At 38.8% G+C, this 20,116-nt stretch overlaps 1 protein-coding gene across 1 annotated transcript; it reads right to left on the bottom strand.

Moving 5' to 3' along the window:
- Positions 1 to 1,120: 1,120 nt before the first annotated feature.
- napgb (N-ethylmaleimide-sensitive factor attachment protein, gamma b) lies at positions 1,121 to 19,272 on the bottom strand. Its single transcript, XM_061978963.2, has 12 exons — positions 19,082 to 19,272; positions 18,861 to 18,928; positions 18,688 to 18,772; positions 17,073 to 17,090; positions 16,961 to 16,991; positions 16,776 to 16,885; positions 14,871 to 14,937; positions 14,728 to 14,798; positions 14,537 to 14,615; positions 6,451 to 6,530; positions 6,239 to 6,368; positions 1,121 to 1,875 (listed from the first exon to the last, which is right to left on the bottom strand). The coding sequence occupies exons 1-12, from the start codon at positions 19,135 to 19,137 to the stop codon at positions 1,738 to 1,740; spliced, it is 933 nt and encodes a 310-aa protein (XP_061834947.1). The 5' UTR covers positions 19,138 to 19,272; the 3' UTR covers positions 1,121 to 1,737.
- Between the last annotated feature and the right edge of the window lie 844 nt (positions 19,273 to 20,116).

Here is a 20,116-nt window from a genome sequence, read left to right as displayed (position 1 = left end):
GAGCCGCCTGTGTGCAGGTCTGTGGCTACAGCTCCCAGTGCTTTGTCACTCGCCCAACACCAAAAGGATTTTGACCACTTTGGGAGGATACGCTTGGGACAATCCACGTGACATACCCCGTCCCATCGAAGTTGAGACTGACGAAGCACGGTAAAGACGCTGGGAATGCCAGTCCTTTCAATGATTTCTGTATCAGGGAATAGTGACTGAAGGGTGATGAAGATGACTTGGATTTAAGTGAGAAAGAGTTGTCTACTCACTCTCTTGTCCCTCCCAATATGGACCCAGGGGCAAGACGAAGTCAAGAGGAATGGAGGTAGGTTGGGATGCAGCAGCAGTATGGGGGCCAGGACCGGTCACCAACATCAAGGTCCACCATTGTCCATAAGAGGGATCTTCTGCTGGAGATCTTGAGGTGCATCCCGGCTGCCAGAATGCATTTCAGTATTTACCCACAGCTGGGATCCTGACCGGTACTATCTCTCCGAGTCAGAGCAAACCTGGTAGCTCCATTTTACCCAGAGCTCCCGCGCTGAAATCTCCCCACCGGTTGCAGTTTATTGTCCCTCTCGGGGTCTTTGATCCTACCAAACAAAAGGCTTGTAAAACTCCACTGTGTAGGATGGGGAGTGACATAAGGGTTCTGTTTCTTTGATGTATTGTAATCCACAGAAAGATTTTGTCTTGACCCGAGAACTACAAAGTGGAGAGGAAGCAGGACCAGACTCCCCTCCAGGCGGGTTTTTCTTTGAACTGTTTTACGACCTTTTCTTTGAACCGACCTTTTCTTTAAACTGTTTTGTAATCAAAGGCGATGGCTGTTTACGACCCCCGTCCCTTTAGAAACAGCTGTTGCCATGTAATCAGGGAAAGTCCAAATAAATCTTTCGTCAGATCATGGTGACACTGTACAAGGGTACAGGTGTACGTGTTTCTCCTCATCAAGCCAAATTTAATTATGTCTCTGTTTAATTCCTTGCTTCTTGTCTTGTTTAATAGATGTCATCAGTGTTTGAACCTGACACTTAGCAAAAAAAAAAAAAAAAAAATGCCAGTAAAATTATTAAGAATAAAAAGAGAAAATAGGTGACGTGCTGGGACTTTATCAATACTAACAAACACTCCAAGAAATGCCACACAATGAAAGTATTTATTGATGCATGTGCACACATCAGACGTACTCCGGGTAAGTGGGCAAGATCACAATAAAAACGAAATTAAAAAAAATATACATAAACAATCCCGTTATTGTTACCTTTGCATTCAAGGGCACACTGCACAATAAATCTTTATTCATCCAAACATACTGCAAGGTAGACGCCCAGGAAGTAAGTATATTATGGCTGCATTGATATTTTATTTGCATTAAAGCTGGAGGAGGACAATCAGTGTCTTGTCCAGCGTGTCAAATCATGCATTGATTTTGTCTTCAACAGCCAGCTATTAAAATACTGAAGAAATCAAACCGCTACAACAATATTAATCAGTGTACACATATTCTTCTTACATACAGTACTGATTGTGCTATTAACAACTCATATTTAGACTCACTGACAAAAATGTACACGCAATTCACCAGGAATGATATCACACCGCAAATTAAAATGTACAATTTATTTACTTGCAACACCTAATGGAACTCTTTTTTTTTTTTTTTTTTTTTTACAGTATATTAGCATCTTCTTTTGCACAGATTGAGGTTTTAACATGAGGTAAAGCAGGGGACACACAAAGTGGCTAACAAAGCCCCCCCTCATACTCATCCTCGTCCTCTGCGGCAGCAGGTCCGCCGGCGCCGTTTGCTGGAGCTGCAGCAGCCTTCTTTTTCTTGGCTCCGCCCCCAGGGACCCTCAGAGAGATGGCCAGCTTGGCGTACTGACACACAAATCCACAAAAGAATTAATTTTAAAAAAACAACACAATTTTAATTGTTTTTGTACATTTATCTGTGAATCTATTTACAATGGGTAACCACAATTTTCTAATAAAAGCAAGAAATGGTCAAATAATTAAAAATATATAAAACAAAATAAAATAAAAAACATATTTTAAAAATATTTTTATATTAAATATCAAATTAAAAAAATATATACTTTCCAATTTGAACAAAAATGTAGTAAACCATTTATGTTAAGTGATATCCATTTGGCCGCAATTTTAATTTACATTGACATTGATCTTGTATGTGCTTTCAAAAGTAGATTAAGTATTATTCGAGGATAAAAATGTACATCTGCAAGGAGAAAAAAAAACACGTTTGTTCCTTGCAACACAAAACAGCCTATTAAAAACTATTGTAAACAACATATCTGATGCCACATTTATCTGAACAACATAAATCAATTTTTGTCTGAGCATAGCTTGTTTGGAAGAGTGGCCGTGCCAGCAACTTGAGGGTTCCAGGTTCGATTCCCGCTTTCGCCATCCTAGTCACTGCCGTTGTGTCCTCGGGCAAGACACTTTGCCCACCTGCTCCCAGTGCCACCCACACTGGTTTAAAAATGTAACTTAGATATTGGGTTTCACTATGTAAAGCGCTTTGAGTCACTAGAGAAAAGCGCTATATAAATAGAATTAACTTCACATTTCACTTTGGACTAAGGTAAATCTGTTTGTCTACTTAAGGTTCGGCGACCGGTTTCTTGCATATTCGCAGAATTATTTTCCCTCTGCTCTAAATTGTAAATAATTATGTTAATAATAACTTAGATATAAAGTGGTTTGCTGGCGCTCTCTGCAGGGGCCAAAGAGTACTGCAGCTATTATTCCAGCAAAAGTTGCTGTTTCAAGTCATTTCACTCAACATTTTTTTACAGGAAGATGCTTTGTCAAGACGTGATGTGAAACTACACATTTTGTAAGTACAATACTGTATGCTGTAATTTAAATAACATACTGTCATTTCATTGTTCTTGACTGTGTTGAAACATTTAAGAAACATTTGAAAACTTCACTCTCTAGTAAAGCCTTTAGTTCAGACCTGGGCATTCTGCGGCCCGCGGGCCACATACGGCCCTTTGTGCGTCCCTGTCCAGCCCGCGTCAGGCCGATCATAAATTACAAAATCAATTTTAAAAAGTATCTATGTCGAGTGTGCAATACAACGGTCCTGCTTTTGTTTTGAAAAGCATTATTTGTATTACTTCCGTGTGGACGTATGCGCGTGTTGATTGTGAGTGAATGTGAACAGCAGCAATCACAAATTACAAAATAAATTTTAAAAAACATCTATGACGTGCGTGCAATACAACTGTGCTGCTTTTATTTTGAAAAATTTTATTTATGGGCGTATGTCCGTGTGTAACCTGTGAGTGAAGGTGCACAGCGACAAGTGATGCAGGGTTATCCCCGAGATGTCAGCTCACGCTAAAAAAAGAAAAGTTGATGACGAATGCTGTGTTTTCAACAAGACATGGACTGCCAAGTATTTCTTTACAGAAATTAAAGGTAAAGCCGTGTGCTTAATTTGTGGTACACAGCTTGCTGTGTTTAAAGAGTATAATTTGAATCGCCACTACACGGCGAAGCACGAGGAAAAATACCGTAATCTGTCTGATGAAGCCCGCGCCAGGGAGGCTGATGCGTTGATGGTAAAACTGCAAACCCAACAAGGACTTTTTGCCATATTTCACACCCCCAGATATGCAGCCGTCAGGACAAGTTTCGTCATTTCTCACAAAATAGCCAGAAAAAGTAAGGCATTTTCTAACGGAGAGTTTATTAAGGAGTGCTTATTGGACTCTGTTGCGCTGATATGCCCCGAAACTTGGAGCTTCAGCTGAAGAACAGAACGGCCGACTGACTGTTTTTCGCTGGCTTTGGATGAGAGCTGCGATGTACGTGACACCGCCCAGCTGTTCATCTTCTTACGTGGAATAACTGCAGACTTTCAAATCACGGAGTAGCTGGCAGCCATGCAGTCAATTAAAGAGACAACCACAGGTAATGACTTGTTCACATACGTAAATGCGTGTTTGGACATGTTAGGACTGAAATGGGACAAGCTGGCAGGTGTGACAACAGATGGTTGTCCAAATCTGACGGGGAAAAATGTTGGACTTTTAAAGAGGATGCAGGATAAACTTTAAATTAACCCTGTGCAGAAATGGACATTTTTGCATTGTGTTGTATACATCAGGAAGTGTAGTGTAAGACAGTGTTAAAAATAAAACCATCAAAAGCAATCTGCTTTTGTACAAAGTTAAGTTAGGTTGAATGAAATTATTATTATTACTATTTATTATTATTATTATTATTATGATTTATCTTACGGTATATCAAAAATATTGAGCAAAATGTAATTGAAATATTGTCGATGCGGCCCTCCAGCAGTGCTCAGATTGCTCATGTGGCCCCCGGTAAAAATTAATTGCCCACCCCTGCTTTAGTTAATGCACCTTTTAACTATCAATTGTGATCCACTTTGTATCATTTTTATGATGTTGCCCCTGTTGTTTTACTTCACCTATGTTTTGTACAGCGCTTTATAAAAAAAAAAAAGTACTTAATTAAGTCTACATTTTTATGGGTATGTCCATCGTTCAGTTTTTCATCATTTGCTGGGGTCTTGGATTGACTTCTATTTTAATTCTTTATTTCTGTCCACCAAATGGCCCATTCAAAGAGTTAAAGATTTTACAAGACCTGGAAATGTGGTGCAATTTTTACATCATTTTTAGGAATGCATATTTGTTATTTTTTTGGGTGTTCAACTGCAAATCTTTGTTTAATTTACAGCACTTTAGCAATGTTCATTGCTAATAGAGCACTTTAAACTTTAAGTTCTTGACTTCCCCTTCCTTACTGCCCACCAAGTGACCCCAGAGGCTAATATGACGTGTGAAATAATGTCAATTAAATCAAAGCATTTAGTTTTTTCATATACAAGATACACATGTTTTTATGCATTTCAGGGTTTTGGGGAGCCAAACCGTCAAATTTCCTTCGGCCGTGCAGTTTCGCCGTGAGGAGTGTTCCTTATTTCCTGTTCTGAAAGGTGGCAACTAGAGATGTCCGATAATATCGGCCTGCCGATATTATCGGACGATAAATGCGTTAAAATGTAATATCGGAAATTATCTGTATCGTTTTTTTTATTATCGGTATCCTTTTTTTTGTTCTTTTTAATTAAATCAACATAAAAAACACCAGATACACTTACAATTAGTGCACCAACCCAAAATACATTCCTCCCCCATTTACACTCATTCACACTCATTCACACAAAAGGGTTGTTACTTTCTGTTATTAATATTCTGGTTCCTACATTATATATCAATATATATCAATACAGTCTGCAAGGGATACAGTCCGTAAGCACACATGATTGTGCGTGCTGCTGGTCCACTAATAGTACTAACCTTTAACAGTTAATTTTACTCATTTTCATTAATTACTAGTTTCAATGTAACTGTTTTTATATTGTTTTACTTTCTTTTTTATTCAAAAAAATGTTTTTAATTTATTTATCTTTTTTCTTTTTTTTTTTTTTTAAAGTACCTTATCTTCACCATACCTGGTTGTCCAAATTAGGCATAATAATGTGTTAATTCCACGACTGTATATATCGGTTGATATCGGTATCGGTAATTAAAGAGTTGGACAATATCGGAATATCGGCAAAAAGCTATTATTGGACATCCCTAATTATTATCAATAATAATCATATTTATGTATGGTATGGTGACGATAATAAATAACAGCAAATAATAATTATTATTATTATAGCAACTGATAACTAGAGAAAATAGTAATAATTAAAAAAAAAAAAGTGTATTTGCAGGTTGATATCGGTATCGGTAATTAAAGAGTTGGACAATATCGGAATATCGGCAAAAAGCCATTATCGGACATCCCTAGTGGCAACCCTAGCACCATATTATGGCAAGCTATCCTAAATGCTAACATTAAATACACTAATAAAACAAATATTTATTCTAGTTTTTATTTGATACCTGCAAGGTACATGAAGGGTGGCCATGTGGCTGCCTTTTTTAAACTACACTACAGAGCAATGTTAATGTGTATTTAAAGACATTTAAACTACTAAAAATATTAAATGGGCAATATAATAAAATATTCTTTAAAAAAAGTCTAATCAACCAAAAATTTCTTTGCGGCCCCTGTTGAAGACCTTTGCCAAAGAATATCTACAATGTCGTAATGATTTGATGCCTGATGCAAGTCTTCGTCACTGAATTTGGAGTTGTGATAAGAAAGTTGATGGTTGTTTACTCACGTCGTTGTCCATGTACTTGAGCAGCGGTGAGTTGCACACGCGGTACACCTGATCCTCGTCCTGCTCGTCGTAGCCCTGCAGCAGCGTCTCCATGGCGACGCTGTCCTCGCTGCCGCTGTAGCCCGGGAGGCTGGCGGAAGGTTAAAAAGGTCAACGCGAAGCATAGGCCAAAGGTCAAACAGTCACCGACCGTCTTTTAGCGTCTCGCTCACCTGTAACTCTCTCTGACACACTTGTCAGCCGCCACATAGTCGCCTCTGTGCAGGTGAACCAGCACCTGAGCTGTTGTTTTCTACACAGACAAGAAACTCATCATTACCTCCACCAAGCACAATGTCTTCGGCCGAGGAAGGAATCGTTAGTTTGGTGCAGATAAGGATATGGCTTACTATCAGTACAGTATTTTTAGCAATTTCGGGAACCAGGAAATAGCATGCTACCTCGTTATGACAAACTAAATACAAGTGCTTACAGACATTCGCCAAGGTCAACTTTCAGAATCAGAATCCGCTTTATTGGCCAAATATGTTTAATCCACAAGGGATTTGACTTGAGACAGTAGATCCCAGAAGCCTGAGCTGAGCTGTTCAGAGTGGGAGGGCTTCAGAGTGGGTTCAGTTCCAGATGGTTCTGACTGCACCAGAGAGCCAGCTGTTCCACCTTCCATCTCTAAGCAGACTGGAGAGGGAGAAAAGCAGTGGGGAGAGAACACACCCCTGGGGATCGCCAGTGCTGACTGTCCGAGTGCCGGATGTGATGCTCCTGTCAGTCAGGAGGTTGGTGATCCACCACTAGGTGGAGGCCGGCACTGTGAGCTTGGTGAGTTTACAGTGAAGTCCATGAAAAGGATCCTAAGGTAGGATGTGGTTCACATTTTAACATTTTCAAATTTATTGAACATCAAGTAACATCAAGTTGTATACATTCAAACTCAATAACATAACATAACATCAAGTTCAATAATAAATAAAATAACTGTGCAGCTGTGGTATAACTTGCATCAAGTTCAATAATAAATAAAATAACTAAGCATGACTGACACCAGGTCTATTGCAGCGGGGAGAATGAGCTGCTCAGCAATTGTGTGAGGTGTCATGTACTGTTTTGTCATGTCCGAGCCACCGTAGCATGTGTTCAGTGTGTGACGTCACGGGAGGGAGTGAGAGTTTGGACTCTCGAAGTTTGAGTTTGAGTTTGAGTTTATTTCGAACATGCAAGTATACAACATGATACATCACAATCTCCAGTTTCTCTTTTCAACATGTTCGAAAAGGAGTAGAAAGAAGCAAAGCTTATTTAATCCTACCCCTTTTCTTTTACATGACAGTTGCTAAAACTTTTGTTCACTTCCTGTTCTCAATTTATTCACAATATACTCCATAAGTAATCACAATAAAATAAGTAAATAAATAATAATTGGTGAAGTAAGTTACATTTCATATGTTGAGATAAGTAAGATTATTTTGTGAGTGAAAGAATGAAGAAAGGATGAGTTAAATAAATTCAGAATGTTTATCATGGTTCTTCTTCTTTGTACTTTGTAAACACTTTAAGTTTGAAGAGTTTCTTGAAGTGGATCATATTAGTACATTGTTTGATTGCTTTGCTTAATCCATTCCATAATTTAATTCCACATACTGATATACTGAAGGTCTTAAGTGTTGTACGTGCATACAAATGTTTTAAATTACATTTCTCTCTAAGATTATATTTCTCCTCTTTTTTTGAGAAGAATTGTTGTATATTCTTGGGTAGCAGGTTATAGTTTGCTTTGTGTATAATTTTAGCTGTTTGCAAATTCACTATGTCGTAGAATTTCAGAATCTTTGATTCAATAAATAAAGGATTTGTGTGTTCTCTATATCCAACATTATGTATTATTCTAACTGATCTTTTTTGTAACACCGTTAATGAATGAAGTGTACTTTTGTAATTATTTCCCCATATTTCTGCACAATAACTCAGATATGGTAACACTAGTGAGCAGTAGAGAATATGAAGTGATTTTTTGTCTAGAACATGTTTTGCTTTATTCATTATTGACGTGTTTCATGCTACTTTATGTTGTATATTTTTTACGTGAGATTTCCAGTTCCATTTGTCATCAATCATTATACCTAGAAATTTGGTTTCATTTACTCTTTCAATTTCTATTCCGTCTATTTGTATTTGTGTTTGACTTTCTCTTCTACTGTTACCAAATAGCATTATTTTAGTTTTACTGAGATTCAACGATAGTCTGTTTTTGTCAAACCATCTTTTTAATTTGTTAATTTCTTCTGTTATTATTTGTAGTATCTTCTGTGTGTTCTCTCCTGAACAAAACGCTGTTGTATCATCCGCAAATAATACTAACTTTAAATCTTTTGTAACTTTACAAATGTCATTTATATATAGATTGAATAATTTAGGTCCTAGTATTGATCCCTGAGGTACACCACAGGATATATTTAGCGTTGTAAAGGTGTGTTCGCCTACCTTCACGTATTGTTTCCTGTTCATTAGATAACTTCTTATCCAGTTTAAGACTAACCCTCTGATGCCATATCGTTCTAGTTTTTTGATTAAAATATTGTGATTAATTGTGTCAAATGCTTTAGTTAGATCCATAAAAACTGCTGCCGCACATTTTTTATTATCTATAGCATTGGTAATTTCTTCTGTAATTTCAATTAAAGCCATCGAAGTTGAAACATTAGCTCTGTATCCATATTGATTTTCTTCGAGTATTCTATTTTTATTTATGAAACTCTCTAATCTGTTATTGAACAGTTTTTCAATGATTTTAGAAAATTGTGGAAGTAAGGAAACAGGTCTATAGTTTGTAAATTCATGTTTGTCGCCAGTCTTGTAAATTGGTGCAACTTTAGCTATTTTCATTTTGTTTGGAAATGTACCTGTTTCAAATGATAGGTTACTAATATACATTAATGGTCCTGAGATCTCTTCAATAACCTTTTTTATCGTTTCCATATCAATTTCATTACAATCAGTTGAAGTCTTGGATTTACATTTTTTCACGATTGTAACTATTTCCTCCTGTGTCACATTACTGAGGAACATGGAGTTGGGATTTCGCTCTATGGTATCATTATAGTCCTCAATTGAAACTGGGTCTGGAATCCTTTCTTCCAATTTTGGTCCAATATTTACAAAATAATTATTGAAGCTTTCAACTACTTCCTTTATGTTGTCATTTTTTTTATTTCCGTCTAAGAAGTATTGAGGGTAGTCCCTCTTAGTGCCATTTTTAATAATGCTATTGAGGATGCCCCATGTTGCTCTCATATTAGTTTTGTTCTTGTCCAATAATTCACTGTAATATTCTTTTCTACATAATCGTAGTATGTATGTTAACTTGTTTTTATACTTTTTGTACTTAATTTCTGCCTCTGTAGTTCTTTGTGCTATAAATTTCCTATATAGTGTATTCTTCTTCTTACAAGCATTTTTTAATCCTTTTGTCATCCATGGTTGATTATTCTTTCTCTGCTTATTACTGAGTTGTATCCATGGACAATGTTTGTTATAAAGTATTATGAACTTGTTTAAGAAATGTTCATATGCTTCATCAACCTCATTTTCATTGTACACATTGTCCCAATCTTGCTTTTGTAGCTCAATTTTGAAAGCAATCATCCTCTTCTCTGTGCACAGTCTTCGAAATGTCCTTTTGTCTTCCATATTCTTCTTGTAGTTTCCATCATATATTGTAAAAACTGGCAGATGATCACTAACATCGGTTATAAGTAGACCACTTGTAGTGTTATCAAAATCATTGGTAAAAATATTATCAATAAGCGTGGCACAGTGTCCTGTAATTCTGCTTGGCTTTGTGATTTTAGGATATAAACTGATGCTGTACATTGTATCAATGAAGTCATCAATAGACTTTTGCTTGTTAGGGTTCAATAAGTCAATATTAAAGTCACCACATAGGAAAATTATTCTTTGCCCATTGTCCATGTAAGTAGCCTTGATCCATTCTTCAAATGTTTCTATACTTGACTTAGGTGATCTATATATACAACTGATGAATATGTTTTTGCTTTTTTCCTGACATATTTCAATTGTTATACATTCTAAGATATTATCTATAGCAATTGACATGTTTTTTACCACTTTGTAGTTCAGGTTCTTCATCACGTACACAGCTACTCCGCCTCCATTTTTGTTGTTTCTGTTGATGTAGTTTAGTTCATATCCATCCAGATCAAAATCTATTCCTTTTTTATCATCAATCCATGTTTCCGTGACAGCAATCACTTTGAAGGGTTCGTTGATGTGTTCCAAAAAGTTCTTAATATTGTTGTAGTTTGCATACAAGCTTCTGCTATTAAAATGAACAATTGACAATTTGTTATCACATTTAATGTTGCTGTTATATTGATCATCCATATAATAAAAACAATTATTACTGAAGTGGGAGAAAAAATTTGTATCTGGATCTATATCATTTTCCAAATCCTGATTTTTATGATCTTTGTTGCAGAAATTTTTTAGTTCCATGTTTTCTTGTTCAACAATCTTTGATGTTGTTTCAATAATCTCTATAAGTGTAGGTGGATGCAATCCTGAATCTAGGTCCTCTTGTTTAGTCGTTCCTTGGAACATAGTAGTGTTGATGCTGAATTTAGGTGCTTGTTTTCTGTCAGAGTTCAGTATCATCGTTGTTGTGGAAGCTGTGTAAACTTTAAAAATTGTCCAGGTCCTTGATGTCTTGGACAGCAAGTACTCTTGCTTCTGGACCTCCATTCAGCTTGATGTAGATTTTACAGTTGGCGCTCCAAGTTCCCTGGATTTTTCCCTGCTTTCTCAAGTCGCGTGCTTTCTTGGCAATTCCAGCATTACGTTTTGTGAGATGCTCATTCATGTACACATGTGTTCCCTTCAGCTTCTTTCCCTGTCTCAGCAATGCCATTTTAGATTTTCTGTTTACAAGTTTCACGAGCACGACTGGAGTGGCGTTGTTGTTTCTTCCGTTCAGTGGGATGCATGTTTCGATGGTATTAATGTCAATTTCAATTTCTTTTGATTGCAGAAAGTTGACCACTTGCTGTTCTGCTGAGACCATATCCATTTCATCTGGTTCACCTTCATTATTCACAGCTTTCGCATAGGATCTTGGTTTAATTCGGTGCCCTGTCACGATGATATCATTCATCCGTTTATCCTGATCCATTCCATCTATGATATTCTTCAGCATGTTGTTGTCTTCTTGAAGGATCTTTATTTGTTTGCCCATTTCAGTGGCTTCATTATTTCTGATGGTTTTGTGAGATTGCAGACTTTCTATACATTGCTGCAGACTTTTCACATCTTGTCTGTGTTCTTCTTTCATTTCTTTCATTTCTTCTTTCCATCCCTCCATCATGTACTTCCATTCTTCTTTCATTTCTTCTTTAAAATCATGGAGTATTTTTTGTATCCATTCTTGCATCCCATCATGTCCTGTGTCCAGCCTCAAATCTTGTTCAGTCTTTCCTTTACCTTTTTTCATCACGGCAGTCGATGACGTCAGTGCCTCTTATGTCTTAGCGGCAGTTACTTCTTTAGCAACTTGCGGTACTTTTCACTTGTTTTTTCAACAATTTCGTACCTTGCGCCGTTCAGAGATCAATTTTGGGTGTCAGCCTGTCAACTTATATCACTCTGCGACGTCGGAATCACTTTAAAACAGCTGTAAACTCGCCGTAGCTTTTGGTTGCCAGGCAACCGCTTTGAACTGCGGCAAGGCGCCGTTGGCTTGAGGCTAACGGCTCTTCCAACTCGCCTTATTTCAGCGTTTCTGTGCCTCTCAACTGACCAATATCAGATCGAAGATGCCAGGTGACTCTCCTGTGACTGTGATCACAAATCAGAGGTCAAAATCTTCAGATTTAACAAAAACTCCGGTAGCAGAATAGGAGCCTTTTTCTTTTGCGTCCTTTCTCATTGACAGGAAGTGAATAGTGTATAGAATAGTGTATAGAATAGAAGTTGTTAATAAACGGGAGCGATCCGAGGCATTGAGTTGAAACGTGTTGCCTGATTATTATTAAATTAAGACACCTAAATAAGCACATAGGACATAACGTGTTTTTTTGCATTGTGCAATTCTGTACGCAACTCTATATGAAGCCATTTGAGCGTTACTGTTTACTGATGTAGCTTTTACCATGCGCTTCTCCTGTTGACGGTACTCTGTCAGTTTTCTTTGAAAGAAATCAAGTGGCTTATTGACGTGATTGGGGTGTGTGGTCTCGAGGTGTCTCTTTAATTTGTTGGGTCTCATGCTGTCTGCTGCTAGCGCTTTTAGACACAGAACACACAGGGATCTCTCCTCTGCCTCCACCACCACTGCCGTGAATCCAAGAGCAAGATACCCTTCATCATATTTTCTTTTCGGTTGGCTTTATGGTTGATTCGGCCCATCAGATTTTTGTTTTTCTGCAGGCGCTGGCTCTGGCTCTGGCTCTGGCTCGACGACCTTTGAGGTGCCAGTCACAAATGTATCCATTTTGTGTAATTGTGGTCCATACATTAGCCTGCTACCCATCCGCGCGAAGGTTTGATCCGCTTAGCCCCGCCCCCATTAGTTACTGTTGCTATGTCTGTCAAACTTTCGCTCCTACCGAAAAATTTAAAGCCTACAGGAAAAATAAGTAATTTACATTTATTTATATAGCGGATTCCACAGACAGAATCACAAAGTGATTTACAGTGTGTATAGAAAATGAAAGCATAGTAAAAAAAATAATCTAAGAATATAATTTTTTTTTAAATAATTAAAGTGAAATGTCCTCCCGTTCCTCGCGCCCCACCTGTCATGTCTCTATTCCCCACCAGTGGGGCGCGCCCCACACTTTGAGAAACGCTGCACTAACCTGTTTGCCAATTTGGCAAACTGCAGGGGGCCCTTTCTTATCTGTGCTGTAAACCTTGAAGGCACTGCCTTTGCGTTCCAGCCCAATCACATAACATCTACGGCTTTTCACACACACAAGTGAATGCATGCATACTTGGTCAACAGCCATACAGGTCACACTGAGTGTGGCCGTATAAACAACTTCAACACTGTTAGAAATATGCGCCGCACTGTGAACCCACACCAAACAAGAATGTCAAACACATTTCGGGAGAACATCCGCACCGTAACACAACATAAACACAACAGAACAAATACCCAGAACCCCTTGCAGCACTAACTCTTCCGGGACGCTACAATATACACCCCCGCTAACCCCCCTTACCAACCCCGCCCCCCCAACCTCCTCATGATCTCTCAGGGAGAGCATGTCCTATATTCCAAGCTGCTGTTTTGAGGCATGTTTAAAAACAATAATGCACTTTGTGACTTCAATAATAAATATGGCAGTGCCATGTTGGCATTTTTTTCCATAACTTGAGTTGATTTATTTTGGAAAACCTTGTTACATTGTTTAATGCATCACAACAAAATTAGGCATAATAATGTGTTAATTCCACGACTGTATATATCGGTATCGGTTGATATCGGAATCGGTAGTTAAGAGTTGGACAATATCGGAATATCGGATATCGGCAAAAAAGCCATTGTCGGACATCTCTAATAAATAACATTGAATACATTGTGAACAATGATATTAAACTAAACTAAATAAAAGCCCAGTTGGCTTGAAGCAGATTAATACTGTGTAATTCAAGCAACGAATTTTGGGGAAAAATATGCCACTAAAGTGCCTTTAAGGCACAAAACTTCAGAGAAGGCATTAAGACTGTTTTGTTTAATTACATGAACCTGAGCATCATGCAGTGCACACGCTGGACAACATGCAACTAGGGCTGCAACTAACGATTAATTTGATAATCGATTAATCAGTTGATTAATCGATTAATAATCGGATAAAAGGGACAAACTACATTTCTATCCTTTCCAGTATTTTATTTTTTTAAAACAGCATATTGGCACCATACTTATTTTGGTAATTGTTTCTCAGCTGTTTGTACATGTTGCAGTTTATAAAATAAATAAATGTAAAAAAATAAATAAATAAATAAAAATTGCCTCTGCGCATGTGCATAGCATAGATCCTACGAATCGATGACTAAATTAATCGCCAACTATTTTTATAATCGATTTTAATCGATTAGTTGTTGCAGCCCTACATGTAACATGAACATGCAAACTCCACACAGAAAGAGTCGAACCCAGGACCTTCTTATTGTAAGGCACGAGCACTTACCACTGTACACACAATTATATAATATATCATTATTGAAATCAAATATATAAAATTCCATTTAGTTTTAAGATGATAAACTGTGACAAAATCTCACCTTGAAGCACATTGGAAAATTCTCTATCTCCTTGTACATGTTCTTCTCTTTCTGCAAGGCAACCGACGCGTCATCCAGCCTGCACACACACACACACACACAAACACACACACACACACACACACACACACACACGCACGCACACAGTCAAGTTAACAATGTAGGAACAAAATACTACTTTTTCTCTTTACCTTCTTAACCGCACCAGCAGCCTGGAGGCTTTTCCCAGCAGCTCCACAGCCTGACGCAGACGGTCTTCGTTCTGTATAACAAAGCAGACGTCCATCAAGGTGAGACGCAGAACAATAAAACCGTCTTGGAGGCTCGTGGTTACCTCAAACACGCCGGCAGCTTTTTGATACAGATCCACTGCTTTCTCCAAGTTTAATGGCTCAATCAGTCTGTGCACACAAACAAACCGAAACATAAGACAATACTGTATTAATAAACGTCCCCCATGTTAGTGTTGCGAACATTTGTGTCCTCCTGACCCACTCCTTAATGTTACGTTGTTGTATGTGATTTATGACATGTATTATGTTGCACATGTGCAGTTACTGTGTATATCTATAACATTCCGCAGAAATCAATGGTCAACTTTTACAACTGTGCCATCAGCAGTGTCCTCACTTACGGCTTTTTAGTGTGGTTTGCTAGCTGCACTAAAGCGAACCAACAGGCCCACCACCGAGTGGTTAAAGCGGCGGAGAAAATTACAAGGACGATACTCCCAGAGATGAGTGCCATGTACACAACTCGCTGCCTAAAGCGAGTACACAACATCCTGAAGGACAGATACCACCCAGCACATGGCCTCTTCAACCTGCTACCCTCTGGAAGGAGGTGGTAGCGGGGGTGTATATTGCAGCCCGGAAGAGTTAGTGCTGCATGGGATTCTGGGTATTAGTTTTGTTGTGTTACGGTGCGGATGTTCTCCCGAAATGTGTTTGTCATTCTTGTTTGGTGTGGATTCACGGTGTGGCGCATATTTCTAACAGTGTTAAGGTTATTTATACGGGCCCCGTCAGTGTAACCTGTATCGCTGTTGGCCAAGTATGAAATGCATTCACGTGTGTGTGTGCGTGCTGAAGTCGCACATATCTTGTGACTGGGCCGTCACGTTGTTGGAATGGATGAAAAGCAGACGTGATGTCAGCTCGTAGAGGACGATAAATGCAGTGCCTTTAAAGCACGCCCCCAAGGTGGACTACGAGATATAATGACTGATGAACACCTTCGTTCGATAATGAAGGTTGCCTCAGCTCAAAGCCTGAGCCCCGACATTAATGAACTAGCATCCAAGAAAAGATGTCAGGTATCTGGCTTGGGCACATCAGATTAGATCAGTGTGTTGCAAACGGAGCAGTTTAAAGTCCTGAATGGTTGGTTTATTCATAGTTATTTTATTTTCTAATTTATTAGCCTGTGGAAAAAGTTAATGTTGATATTTACCTCAGAAGGCTGCAAATAGAAAAGAGGCATTACATTTTTTATTTAAATTGTATTTGATATGCCATTGATATTTTTGAATTATTATCATAATTTGAAACTCGATTTTGCATGTCACTATAAAGTTATATAAGCCTTGCTTGTTCAATATTCAATGTAAAACTTGTTTGGGTCCCTATTAAAAGGGTAATTTTTTCAACCTTGGCCCGCGGCTTTGTTCACTTTTAAATTTTGGCCCACTCTGTATTTGAGTTTGACACCCCTGCTATAGAACGATTGTTGTTCTAAGAGAGCACAGCTTCTAGGTTCAATGTGCACAACATGGAAACCTCTTTTTTCAGCGCTGAATATGCGCTCCTGGGAGAGGCTGGCACTTACTGCGAATGTGAAGAAGAACACGTTTTTCAACTTGTTTAAGTCGGTGTCCACGTTAATCAATTCATGGAACAAACATATACCGGTACTATCAGCATAATACAGTCATCACACGAGTTAATCATCAGAGTATATACATTGAATTATTTACATTATTTACAATCCGGGTGGCAGGATGCGGAAGGGGTTGGGGCGGGGGGGTTAGGTTGGGTTGCTATCAGCATACTTCAGTCATCAACAATTATATCGTCTGAGAAATGGACATTGTAACAGTGTAGGTCTCACTTCGTAGGATTTGCACAAGTTGGACTGCTTGGATCATAGTGCTTATATCGGACATTTTACATGCAAGGCGAAATAATCCCATACTTATTTCTTTGCTAATATCGGACCAATGTAAATACTTAATACTGACTTTCCAGCGCGGTCCAGAGCCATGGCGGCGGTGTCGGGTGTCCCGTTCTCCATATACATCATGCACGCCTTCTCAATGTACTGGATGGCCTCCGGCATCTTCTTCTGCTCCTGTTGTTGGGAGTGCAAACACAAGACGTCACCAAGGCTGCTGCACCAGTTAAAATGCGGAAGGCTTCACCTCACCTTCATCATCATGCCTGCTTGCTCAATGGCCCTGAGGAAGAGGGAGACCAAAGTAAAAAAAAAATACATGTCCATGAATGTCTGGCGATCACATTTAAACGGAGACACTTACTTGGCAGCGTGGAAAAGCCTGCAGGAACAAGTTAGGGAAAGAGACCAAACAAACAGTGTGAAGACATCAGAAGGCCTTTGACACCGTTAACCACGCTATACTGTTGGATAAGCTCAGAGCAATCGGATTTGACAAAACCTCATCGAGCTGGATGCAATCTTACTTGGAGGGGAGGGAACAGGTGGTAGAGGTGAACGGCATCGTGTCCCCCCCCCCCCCTCTCAGTAAGCTGTGGAGTCCCCCAAGGCAGTGTATTGGGGCATTTACTGTTCCTAATGTACATAAACGACATGTCATCAGCATGCGACTGTGAATTGTTCTTGTTTGCGGATGACTCGGCCCTGCTGGTATCAGACAAGGACAAGTCACAGGTGGAGAAAATCCTCAGTGCTGAACTCTGTAGAACTTGCACCTGGCTTGCTGACAACAAGCTATCCATACACTTGGGTAAAACGGAATCCATCCTATTTGGGTCCCACATCAACCTTAGGAAAGTCAATGACTTCACTATAAAAGTGGGTGACATTGTTATCACCAGGAAAGATGAGGTCACCTACCTAGGTTCCATTCTAGAGGCTAATCTTTCCTGTGATAAAATGGCAACCAAGGTAATCAAAAAGGTCAACCAACGAATGAGATTTCTCTATAGAATCTCCTCTCTGGTCAACAAAAGCACCATGAGGATTCTAGCGGGAACTCTTGTTCAACCCTTTTTCGATTACGTATACCTATTCCTGGTACCTAGCACCTCCAAATCCCTCAAATCTAGACTCCAAACATCCCAGAACAAGCTAGTCAGATTACTTCTAGACCTCCACCCCAGATCCCACCTCACTCCTACCCACTTCTCCAAAGTGGGCTGGCTCAGGGTGGAGGACAGAGTAAAACAACTTGCACTGAGCCTAGTCTATAAAATCCGCTACACCTCCCTGATACCGAAGTACATGTCAAACTACTTCCTTAACGTAAATGACCGCCATAACTACAACACCAGGGGGAGCTCCACTAACCACGTTAAACCCAGATTCCGATCTAACAAAGGTCTTAACTCATTCTCTTTCTATGCCACATCAATATGGAATGTGCTCCCAACAAGTGGAAAAGAAAGGGCATCTCTATCCTCCTTCAAAACCGCACTAAAAGAACACCTCCAGGCAACTTCAACCCTAAACTAACACCCTCCCCGGATTGTTAATAATCAAATGTAAATAATCAAATGTAGATACTTATTCTGATGCTTTCTGATCTCTCTCTCTGTGTCCACTACTTGCTGTACATATCCTACCAAGTCAGTCCTACACTGTTTAAATGTCCATTTCTCTGATGATACAATTGTTGTTGACTGAAATGATGATAACAACCAAATGGATTGTAAATAATGTAAATAATTATCTTGTGTGATGACTGTATTATGATGATAGTATATATCTGATAGTATATATCTGTATCATGAATCAATTTAAGTGGACCCCGACTTAAACAAGTTGAAAAACTTATTGGGGTGTTACCATTTAGTGGGCAATTGTATGGAATATGTACTGTACTGTGCAATCTACTAATACAAGTCTCAATCAATCAAAAACACATGAGTGGAAGATTATCGATGAAAGGATACGTCTTGTTCTCTGTGTGATATTCTGCCTCCTTCAGGTAAGCATCCTTGGCTTGCTCGTACTGCTTGGCGTTCTTGAAGCACACAGCTGGAAGCAGGGGACATTTTAAAGACGTACATTTTGATTGCCTCCATCATTAATGAATGGTACTGGTAGTGATGAGTTCAATGTTTACCGGCTTTGGCGTATTCTGAGGCAGCGCTGTCAAAATCCGGCTTCCATTTAGTCAGGCTCGTCTTTAAGCTACAATAACGAAATACGTTTGAGATCATTGTTAAGGCGAATCGATTTTATTATTTTATTCCTAACCAGTTTGTCGTATGGAGACATTAATTTCCAATGGCCGTTTTAGCTCAAGCTAGTTTACGTCTTTAAAATGTGAGGCTTAAAACTTACCATTTCTCAGCTTTGGCTATGTGTTCGTGGGCTTCGTTTATCTTCTGAGCAGCCATGCTGACATTCGAGTCCAAATGATGTATGCAGGGACGATGCTTTAGGAGGAAAGTGGATTTTTCCTACTGGTCTGTCGTCGATGTTTGGATTAGCTCAGTTGTGACGTCATCCCGTGTCGCAGCCTACGGAAGCGGCCGAGGGACGATGGCCGGGGCGTATCACGCTAAAAAGCGAAAATAAATGTGTTCACAAATAAGTTTTGTGAATGTTGATAAAAATATTTTTTGCATAAATATGTGCTGTATCCTTTAATTAATTAATTTGTTAATTTTTATTTTATTTTGTTTGCACTCTACTATATTCATAGACAAAACAAATTCAAGTAAAAATCACGAATTAAAAAAAAGTATTTAAAAAAAAAAAGTGTATTATTATTATTTATTTATTTATTTAATAAACCTTTATTTATAAACTGCAACATTTACAAACAATCGAGAAATAATAATAATCAAAATAAGTGAGTAAGTCCGGGGTGGACGTACCGCTCGCCTGTGCATCGGCTGGGAACATCTCTGCGCTGCTGACCCGTCTCCGCTCGGGATTGTGTCCTGCTGGCCCCACTATGGACTGGACTCTTACTATTATGTTGGATCCACTATGGACTGGACTCTCACAATATTATGTCAGACCCACTCGACATCCATTGCATTCGGTCACCCCTAGAGGGGGGGGGGGGGGTTACCCACATATGCGGTCCTCTCCAAGGTTTCTCATAGTCATTCACATCGACGTCCCACTGAGTTTTTCCTTGCCCTTATGTGGGCTTTGTACCGAGGATGTCGTTGTGGCTTGTGCAGCCCTTTGAGACACTTGTGATTTAGGGCTATATAAATAAACATTGATTGATTGATTGATTGAAGTACAAAAACAGTACAAATCAGGGCCAGGGGGTTGTAAACTCAATAAAGTAACTAAAATGCAATGCAATATATATATATATATATATATATATATATATATATATATATATATATATAT

The sequence above is a fragment of the Nerophis lumbriciformis genome, linkage group LG19 (assembly GCF_033978685.3).
Source record: "Nerophis lumbriciformis linkage group LG19, RoL_Nlum_v2.1, whole genome shotgun sequence".
Classification (NCBI taxonomy): Eukaryota; Metazoa; Chordata; class Actinopteri; order Syngnathiformes; family Syngnathidae; genus Nerophis; species Nerophis lumbriciformis.
The sequence above is the reverse complement of the archived record's forward strand: the minus strand, read 5'-3'. Positions and strand labels throughout refer to the sequence as shown.

Excerpts from the sequence above, each read along its gene's own strand:
- napgb (XM_061978963.2), bottom strand. The coding sequence starts at position 19,137 with ATGGCTGCTCAGAAGATAAACGAAGCCCACGAACACATAGCCAAAGCT. Across the intron at positions 14,938-16,775 it reads GCTCTGGACCGCGCTGGAAA|ACTGATTGAGCCATTAAACT; the intron begins GTCAGTATTAAG and ends TTGTGTGCACAG. Across the intron at positions 14,799-14,870 it reads AAGCTGCCGGCGTGTTTGAG|AACGAAGACCGTCTGCGTCA; the intron begins GTAACCACGAGC and ends TTTGTTATACAG.